The 10,238-nt window shown below is 35.5% G+C and overlaps 1 protein-coding gene across 1 annotated transcript; it reads right to left on the bottom strand.

The window, feature by feature from the left end:
• Positions 1–230: 230 nt before the first annotated feature.
• Positions 231–4,586, bottom strand: sftpba (surfactant protein Ba). Its single transcript, XM_015051399.1, has 10 exons — positions 4,451–4,586; positions 4,322–4,371; positions 3,889–3,963; positions 2,233–2,355; positions 2,028–2,141; positions 1,859–1,939; positions 1,594–1,771; positions 803–861; positions 663–728; positions 231–580 (listed from the first exon to the last, which is right to left on the bottom strand). Exons 1-9 carry the CDS (start codon positions 4,500–4,502, stop codon positions 672–674), a joined length of 789 nt encoding a protein of 262 aa, XP_014906885.1. The 5' UTR covers positions 4,503–4,586; the 3' UTR covers positions 231–580; positions 663–671.
• Positions 4,587–10,238: the final 5,652 nt, after the last annotated feature.

Here is a 10,238-nt window from a genome sequence, read left to right as displayed (position 1 = left end):
ACTGAGTATTTTGAAGATTTGGTCGAAGTGATCACTTCCTTTATGAATAGTTTCCATCCCAAGTTAACGAGTCACTTCTGCTCTCTGTGAACACGCGACTTATCATGCTTGACTTTAAATTGTAACACAAAAGCCTGAATATTTGGGCTACAGGTGTTTTCAGAAACTTGGTTTCCGCCTGCGGAGGGGGGACAAAATGTGGAGTGTACAAAATAATTGCAGTGAAATGTCATTGGGATCATTTTATTCCAGCCAAATCAAACAAAAACAATAAAAAAAACATAAACTACTGAAGCTTGATAAGCTGACTGAAGGTTTAATCTTGTATACAGAGTAGCTGGGATATGAAGAATTCAACCTCCATCCAGTGAAGCTTTCATATCTGCAGCATTTCTTCAGTCCTGATAATTCTTGGTGCACTGTTTTTTTTTTTTTTTTTTTTAGCTCAGCCAGTGTAATCACAAAGCAAAACAAATCATAAAATGCAGTAAGATACAAAATTATATAGGGGAAAAATATTGGTATATTAGTATATGTGAGCAGGGTGTGTTCACAGGAACGGCGCCGGTTCTTCTCCACCCTGTTAAAGAAAAATAAGTGCATACGGCTTATTGCAGTTCTGTCTTTTTCTGACTTTCTTGCCGTTGGTGTTGTTTACTCACCTTAATGTTTCAGATTGTGTTGTAGCTCAGAGGCTTCCAGGCAAATTTCTGACAGTAGAACAGAGTCTGCATGCAGAGGACAGATTGTATGTTAACACCAGGAAGCTAAACTGGTGGCTTCATTTAGGTTGTCGACTTACTCCACATTTCAGGGCGCTGCTGACGTCTTTGCATCTGTACGCTGCCAGTGTGCACGGGTCTGTGAAGTCAGCAGAAAAACTTTAATGTTTTATTATTTGTGAGCGTGGAAAACTATTCAATGCTCTGCAGATTCATATCGTTAAATATTTTTTCAGTTCAGATTATTCTAATTGATGGAAAGTATCAGTGTTATAAAGTTGAGTGTTTTTTTTTTTTACTTTCCATGTTTATTTAATCGCTATTTTGTACCACAAATTACCAAAACTTTTGCACTTATTTTGTTTTTTGCATCTACCCATATTTTAATTTTGGATTTGCATGTTGGGTTCACAGTTTATCTAAATAATTTTCCTCAAATGTGTTTTCATATTTGTTTAAAAAAATAAATATGATTTAGTAAGGCATCTAGGAATTCTTGATACTCCTATATTATATTTTCTACTCACTTTTCCTTAAAGTTCTAGTCTCATAAGTGATAATTATATTAATATTCTTGAAATTTAAAACGTAGTTTTAATAAGCAGCTTTTTAGCTACATTTTCAAAGAATTTATCTGTAAATTTCTGTCAGTAGGCCAAACCTGAGCTCATGGATACACTTTTCCAGTTTTCATAGGTTAAAAACATTTTAAGAATTTCAAGAATGAAAATGTGTGCTTATTCTATCTTATTTTATCTTATTGGATAAGATACAATAAAAACCGGGTCGTGACTTAAACCTGCAGCAATGTAGACTACCAGAGAACTGTAGGTTTAAAGAGAAAAAAAAAAACAAGAAAGTGCCGACTGACCGACAACTTCCTGGCCTCTGCACAGGTGGATGAGGTTGCAGATGAACTGCGGAGTGGCGTAGCCCAAGATTGCATCCAGCACCGTTTTGCTGTACTTGCTAATAATGACCTCGCACTGGTCACGATAAGTTGACGGCAAGATGTGGCAAATCTCTTCCAGCAGTTTGATCACGGCACCCTGCAGTTGGAAATGAGAAAAGTGACTCGGGTTGACGCCACGTGTCTTCCCTCCGTTGATTTAAAGTGTGAAGTTTCCCTGACTCGCCTCGGTCCTTTCTTTAGGCAGCAACTCTTCCAAAGTCTTGAAGAAGAAAATACAGAAGGAGCAGGTTGTGGCAGGCTCCCCCTGATAAACAAACACAAAAATCCTGGATAGTAAACGTCTTGGCGATAGGAAATGTTCAAACATCATTTCACAGTAAGTGTGTACCGACATGGTCGCTTTTCAAAGCAGCCTGAAGAACCTCGTTAGCAAAGTAGCTGAGCATCCTTTGACGCTCTTCATCGGAGCCACACAGCCCGATCATCTTGCAGACCTCTGATGGTTTCTGCAGAGACAGATGGATTATGTTTGATATGTACTATCAATTAGGTCTTTGTTTTTGAAAACCCGACGACTGATTCCGGCCTCCGACTTACTGCAACACCAGTAACAAAAGTGATGGCCAGCGGGAGCATCTTGTCCACCTCGTCTTTGCAGAGTTTGGCAGCCGGTCCGGGCAGATGTGCACACAGAGCATCAATTCCTCCCATGATCTTTTTCTGAAACGAAATGGTTACAATGACCGACCCTAGCAAAAAATGCACTACTTTTCTCGCCACTAAACAAATAGTGCTAAGGGAAAAAATGTCAAAAACCAGTTACTGAAAGAGGATATGATCTATAAAATGGTCATTTGTTTTTAGACACACAACTCGTGTTTTGGTTTGGTTAAAAATAAAAAGAATGCATTTTAATCCTTCATTTCTGGTTTTAAACCAACATTAAACCCAACTTAATATTGAACTAATGGGACTGTAATATGTGGGATTTCTTTGTTGATGGAAACAAAGCTTCAGATATCATTTTGATTCAGTAAAAGATATTTGGCTTATTAAAAAAATTACTGGTTGAAAATGAAAACATTAAAAAGTTTTATATGTACATTTCAAAGCTAGTTTGAAGAATTAGGTTTGACATTTTTCTGGATAATTAAAGTAGTCATCCCTAAACAAGTTGGCTAAATATTGTGGTGCATGGTTGACAGCCACAGTTTACCAAAATCTGTACCACACATGGAAATTTATATATATATATTTCAGATTCAACTGTCATCGGTCTAAATTAGGCAGATTATATACGTTTTGAATGTGTGAAAGTAACTGTGGTTAAAGTAAAACATAAGGTTTGTGCAACTACGTCTATAAATATGTCTTTATGTAAGATAGCAATCAAATAATGGAGCGTCTGAGATTTGTTTTCTTTTAGAGCTGCACATTTAACATAATTCACATCTTAAATGGTTTAGTCAAATAGCTTGATAGGTAAAATGTTTCACGCCTCATGACTAAAATAGGGTGTGTCCCTGATGAAAACAGTGAGCATAAAGTTCAACTATAATTGTTTGGTTTTTAACGACCAATTAAAAAAAACATCATCATAGTGACTGCCTGATTAAAACACCAAATAACTATAGTGGTTTGGTGATTGTAATTTTGCTTTTTGTGTTCTGAGTTAAGTTATGGTGATTAATTTCTGCTGTAAATTTATTGTAAGGATTTTCAAACAAGGGCAGACGCCAGTAAGAAGAGTCGGAGTACATTCTGCAAAAATTACAGAGAGAGCAAACTAGTCAACTTTTTGGTTGAATAGTAAAAGCTCAAGCTGAGTTTTTGAGGAAAAATACTAACGCCAGATCAGAAAAAGGTCAAAATCCAAGAAAGGGGATGTTCAAGATGAGGAGAGAGAAAAGAATCTCTTGAGAAACTTATTTTCAGCTTTTGCTAGAAAAAGAAAAGAGGAAGTAGCCTTTTATATGTGAGAAAGCAGGAACATTTCCGTAGCGTTTGCGTTTCAGTTCATTCACAGCTCATCAGAGATGTTTTTCATTAAGGAATGTGAAAAATGTGTTTCCCCCTAATAACAAAACCAGTGTTTAAAATAGGATTTTATTCAACAGCATCTGTTCAACCCGCGTGTATTAGCAGGCGATTGTAGGACATTGTGTTTTTCAGTCCTGGCCTCGATAGCATTATCAGAAAACCAACATGAACACTCAGGTATGTGTTTGCTCCAATATCTGCCATTGTTCTCACCTGCAGGTCAGCGTTGGTCAGCATGTCAACAATGAGTGTGAATATTTGGGTGCAGTCCTGGCAAACGTCCCCATTCTGGATATAAAATACATTTTGTTGAAATCTTTTGCGTCTGACATGATTTGTAAAGCACATTTAGAAGGACAGAATTTTAAATCTATCATGTTCACTCATCAAAAAAAAAAAAGGCCATTTGCATCGCTGCATTTGATTTAATGCAGTATAAAGTCAATTTCTTTTTCATACAAAAAGAAAGTTGATAGATGCAAAACTATTGTTTCATTTTGGTTCAGCAAGTTATTATTTGCAAATACTTTGCACACAAAAATAGTTTTTTATTCTAAGCAATCGCATCGTAATTAAATTCTGTTTTTAATTTAGACTTAAGAAAGAAAAACATGCTTATATGCTTGTATAAAAATTGCTCACTTACTTCACCAGGAAGACTTTGCAGATGGTTGCTGTCATAAGTTGCTGTCACATCTGCAGAAAAAAATATTTATTACATTTACAAAGTAGAATTGTTTCTTTTACTTTGAGATTTATATTTTGAGCATCTTACCAGAGCCTTGGAGCGCAACTAAGAGAACCAAAGGTAAAATCAGTTTGGCCATGGCTGCCGTCTGCGTTTTGTTTGTTCAAACTATTTGCTTCTCACATCTGAGGGAACTGCAAGTGGGTTTTATATCTGACGGATTTGACCACCTACCAGACAAAAGAAAATGTTTATTTAGTACAACTGCATGGGCGGGGGGGGGGTTTCAGTTCCTCACACCAGCCGGGTAAATTATGTTTCTAAAGAAATGCATCTATCACAGTTGTGGTGTTACTTATAATGTCTTTATCTCTCACCTTCTGTTTCCTCTTCTCTTTTTAAATGAATGTTTACTTCTGTTGCTGATTTCCTGTAATTTTCAGTAAAATATGCAATCATTTTGAACTGTAAGATACAGTCTGTGCAGAACCCAATGGTGATTTATTTTAAAATTAAGATAAATTAAAATATAGATCTAAAATAGATCAAATCACTTCAGGGCCAAACGAGTCATTCCTTTGTAGCGACACAATAATTGAGTGGCGCTCTTCTTGTTTTTTGTCTTTGTAATTGTTTCCTATAATATTTTTTTAATCTTTATGTTTGTAAAGATTTAAAAAATATATATTTTTTGAAAGAGCAAATCTTTGAATCTGCTGTGATTTCTCCTCAGAGGTAAATGCAAAATCTTGCAGAACTAGTAATACTCGTTTGACCTTTTTTATTTTTTTACAAACCCTGATATATTTTGTTGAGATAATTTTTTGCGCTAAACAAAAAGTGGTGCATAATTGTGAAGTAAAAACTGGTGAAAATGACTTAAAGTCATTTTTGTAGATAGAAGCAGAAAGGCCTGGTTTCTGCAACGATAGCAGCAAATCTAAACTTTTTTCTGAACAACATGATACTGCCACTACCTTGATTTAATGTGACAGTTGGTGTGGATTGTAAGTTTTGCATGTAGGATAGACAGTTTCAATTTGGTTTTCACTGACCTGACCACCTTCTTCCACATATTTGCCGTGACCTTATATGGTTTCACTCTAGTGATTCTCCCATGAAATCTAAATTTGCGGAAAGCCCAGGTATTAGTTATCCTATCTGCAAACAGCTCTGCAGCTCCTCTAGAGTTTTCAGCTGAACTTCACAGTTTCCCTGACGCGTCAGTGTCCATTGGTCTTCATGATGCCGTTTTGTTCTCTAACAAACCTCCAAAAGCTTCACAGGACATTGAGCTTCAGTAAATATTTAGAGTGAGATTAATTATTCACAAGAAGACACTATTTCAATTGGTTTTGCTGGATTTATTTAGAGTGATAAATTCTGATTTTATTTGGAAAAATAGGGAAATATGTAGTCTTTTTCTTCCATCTCACAATTGTTGCACATCAACATTTATGTGTTTAGAGTGACTGTCAGGCACTCCACATTCCTAACCTGTGTATTTTTTCACCATTATCTTTTTTATTTTTTACTTGCTTCTGTCGTTTTTTTGTGTCTTAATATATTTTAATAGTTTTATTGTTTCAACCTCTGGTAATTTAGTAACTATGTCAAAGTTCAAATATATTACGAGCAACTCGGTTCACAGTCAAACTCTTCATTCTTTTCTCTGTATTTTGTCTGTTTGCTTTGGCCAGAAGCCTCTTGTATGTGCTGCTGTATTTCCTCATTTTGTAAACCAAACCATTTTGTACTTTTTAATGAAATTTTTCATCTTTGCCAACTAGGATGACTGTAGCGCCGCCTGCAGGACTCCTCTGCAGTTGCAGCACATGCCTTATGCAGAGCATTAGCTGTTACTGAGGAAGCCAGTAAGTTGTTTTTATTTTTGTATTCTACAGCCGCTTGCAGTTCTCCTTGTGCATGACTCAGCACATCTCCAGCATCTTTAAATTGTAGACTTGTGAAAAGAAATGCAATAAATCCAAAGAAGCACTGTAAAAGCGAGTGAGACAAAATTTTTCCATCAATATTTCTGTATTTATTTACAGATTTTGACATTAATATATATGCCTACTTATTTGCTTAGACCTTAGTCAGACAGATTCTCACGTTTATGCTTCCATCTTAGAGCAGGAACATCTGATTACTCAAGATGAGGCAATGTAATACTTTAAGAGTTGTGTTACCAAGTTCCACATTTGCTCAAAGGTGTCATTGTCCTTAACAGCTGTATAATTACCAGCTTGAGCATTTACCACAGCTCTGAGACTGTAATATCTTCTGCAAAAAACAATTTAATGAACATGCATTCATTGTAGCACTTATCCTTGTAGAGGGGCTGGTGCCAATCTTCAGCGATGGATGGGAAAGAGGCAGGATGCTGCAGGGCAAACAACCATGCAGATACACATAAGAACAATTTAGAGAGAGCAATTTAGTTGACTTCATTGTTTTTTGGACTGCAGGAGGAAACTGGTGCACCTGTTTGTTGCAAGGCAGCAAACGGTGCTACCAACTGTACCACTTTGCAGCACATAATATAATATGATGTAATACAAAATATGATATAATATAAAAGATAACATACAACTCTTACAATTATTGACTATTCAATAACTGTGAGATGTTCAAATGTAAGCTTTGAAGCCGGTATATATAAAAGTTTTGACTGCTGTTCTGAGCAGCAAGCTGAGTCACTGTTTAAGGCCTCCAGGCCAGTAGGGGGCCCTAAAGAGCACTTGACTTTCTAATTACGATTTAGATCTCAAAAGATTATTAAGGATGAGTCCACTTTTAAATTCTTTGTTCCCATTCCCAAAGACATTTATTGTGGCTGCTGTCAGGACAACTGCCTCTTGTTTTTTTGTTGTTTTTTTTTGTTGAAGGTGGCAGTAGTAATTTTATTGGTTTTATGTTGGATGTACATTGGAATGTAGAGGGGGAACTTTTGTTTTGTTCCGCGCGGCATGTGTTGCCCGGAGAGCTTTGACTGGCGCATTTGGAGCCATGTGGGTCATGCGGGCTGGAGAGACTGTAAGAAGATTAGACTTTATTCCTCTGGAGTTGATGCAGCTAATGAGGTACAGTTTTGTTGTAATGTATGTATCTTTTGTTATGTTGTGCCATTTGTTGTGAACTGATTTAGGTTTGTGTTACCTTTTTTGTAGTTCTGACGGCATTTTTTGAGGACCTTAAAGAACGTGTCTGAAATAAATGGCTGTAGAAAATCAAGAACTGCGTTAAGTTTAATTGAGCTCGAGAGGAGTAACATTTATTTTAGATTTAAAAGAATTATCATATGAACCTGCTGTTAAGATAATTTTGTATTTTCTTTCCTTTGCTTATTCTTGTCCGTTTCCTTTGCTGTCTGATTCAGGGCATGACCTTTGACATTCCATAAGGAACTTATGGGGAGTAATACTTGAGTTTACAGTCAATGGTATTGGTCAACAGACCTGAACTGGATAAAACATTCCCTCAATCAGCGACTTGATTATCATAATGTTCTCTGAGGTGTTTCACAGAAGCATCATAAACCAGATACAATAATGCAAAGGAAAGTCTTGATAGTTATTGCCACTAGTCTTCCTGTCTCCTTTAAAAGCAACATTTTCTCAACGTTTGAACAGCTTGTAAAGTCTGTACTGAAACAGAAATTACTTCCTCTACAGCCACAGATCATTAACAGTATCACCTCCTAAAATATTTTACCCCAAGGTCTGTTTATTCAAACAATGACGTCAAGAGACGAATTTCACGGCCAGACAAGCCACTTTTTTGCAGGAAGTAATTGTTGGCTCCCTAGTTAACTGTAAAACTAGCTGTGTTAAATAAACAACACTCAAATGATCCAACATGGATGATGTGAAAGGTCAAAAATGGAGAATAGTTTAGACCAAAACCTATTCATGTGTTAGAATGATCTAGTCAAAGTCTAGATCCAAATACAATGAAGAATCTGTTTAAAAAAAGATTGTTGTCTCCGTCTACTAATTTTGATGAAGGCTGGTAGAGAAAACCCTGAAATGTAACAGCAGCGCATGCCACACTTTTCAGATTTTTAGGCGTATAAATTTTGGAAAATGCATCAATCGTATTTCTTTTGTGGCTGTAACATGATAAATGGTGAAGGAGCTCAGAGGTGTGAATATTTTTTTTTTTTTGCAACACACTGCAAATCAAAAGCAGTTTGGTTTAATGTCTCTTCTCTTGCCTTACCTTTACGACTTGTAGTTAATGATGGACCAAATGGGAATTCCTGTAAAACAAGGTTGCAGCATCTGGGTCAGTAGGTCATTTAAACTGTACATATGTGCTGCTGTAAAAGAATAAAAACATTTTAACAGCTTCATTGTTGCATTTGCAATTATTTACTATTTATCTGATCACTTTATAGCATAAAGATTATAACTTTGAGCACAGAATAAAACAGAGAAGGAAATAGAAACCCATTTTCAGATGTTGACTGGCAGTAACAAAACCTTTTTGGGTAACACTTTATTTGAAGGGGATTGAGTAAGACTGGCATGACACTGTCATAAACACCTGTCATGAACATGAATAAGCCTTCATGAATATTTATGACTGTTGTCATAAAGCATCATTCGGTAAATTATGACACTTTTAAAACAAAGTTGACATTATTCAAAATGTCTTTATGACAACTTGACATTAACCAAGAAATCATTACTGATATAAATTTGTTTTAAAAGTATTACTGATTGCACTTTAAAAATTAGGTAACTTTATGTTATTAAAGGTAAAGTTTAAACAAGAATGATTTCTTGGTTAATGTCAAGTTGTCATAACAAAGACATTTTGAATAATGTCAACTTTGTATTAAAAGTGTCATAATTTACCGAAAGACGCTTTATGACAACAGTCATAAATATTCATGAAGGCTTATTCATGTTCATGACAGGTGTTATGTCATGTTTATGAAAGTGACAGTCTTATACAACCCCCTTCAAATAAAGTGTTACCCCTTTTTGTTCTTAGCTCATGCGGAGTCACAACAGAGACAGCAGAAGGGATTGCAACATTTTCTTTTGTCCTTCGTGTTTGTTCCTATGAAATTTATAACTCTGTTTGCATTGGCCTTGCCCATTTTAAAATTTAATGTACCGTACATACAGTACTGTGCTTTATATTTCATTTGAACATGTTAGAATGCCTTGGAATCTGTTGATAATGAGCTTTTTAAGGCTTTTTGTTTAGGTCTTTTCTTAGAAGATCAACATCCTTTTGATTAATTTTCAGTTCAGCTTCACGTATTTAAGAAACAAGAAAAAAAACAGAAAGGACTGAGACAGGATCCAAGAGACTAATCATCCATCCTGTGAGTTAGCTGCACTTATAGAATAACCCTGCTGGTTATCCTACAAGGTTATAGAATAACTTATTGGTTACTCTATAAGTTTCTATCAGTTCTGTTGGTGTGTTACCTTCAGTCTCTTCCAAAGTTTCAGCTAACGACACAAGAACAAGATGCATCTTCGTGACATATTTCCTGAAAATCCAATTTGTAACAAGTTGCCTTTGGACACAACCCTATTTTTTTCTTTGTGTTTTTGAGTTTTAAAAAATGTGGATTTAGTAGCATTTTTTAAATAACTGAAACATTATTCTGCACCAATGACTTGTTAAGAACAATTTTACTTCGTTACTTCAGTTTCTGATCATTAATAGGCATAAAATGCTCCATTTTCAATGCAGATAAAATGTTTAAATACAAAGTTTTGTTGGTGAAACTTGATTTTTGACTCTTTCCATGACAACTTTGGCCCATGTTTTTTTTTTTTTTTTTTTTTTTTTTTTTTTCCACTTTTTTTTTTAATTTTTGACGCATTGTTGTTTTCTTGGTATGTTT

Source organism: Poecilia latipinna, unplaced genomic scaffold (genome assembly GCF_001443285.1).
Source record: "Poecilia latipinna isolate Pla-1442-1.1 unplaced genomic scaffold, P_latipinna-1.0 Scaffold1043, whole genome shotgun sequence".
Classification (NCBI taxonomy): Eukaryota; Metazoa; Chordata; class Actinopteri; order Cyprinodontiformes; family Poeciliidae; genus Poecilia; species Poecilia latipinna.
The sequence above is the reverse complement of the archived record's forward strand: the minus strand, read 5'-3'. Positions and strand labels throughout refer to the sequence as shown.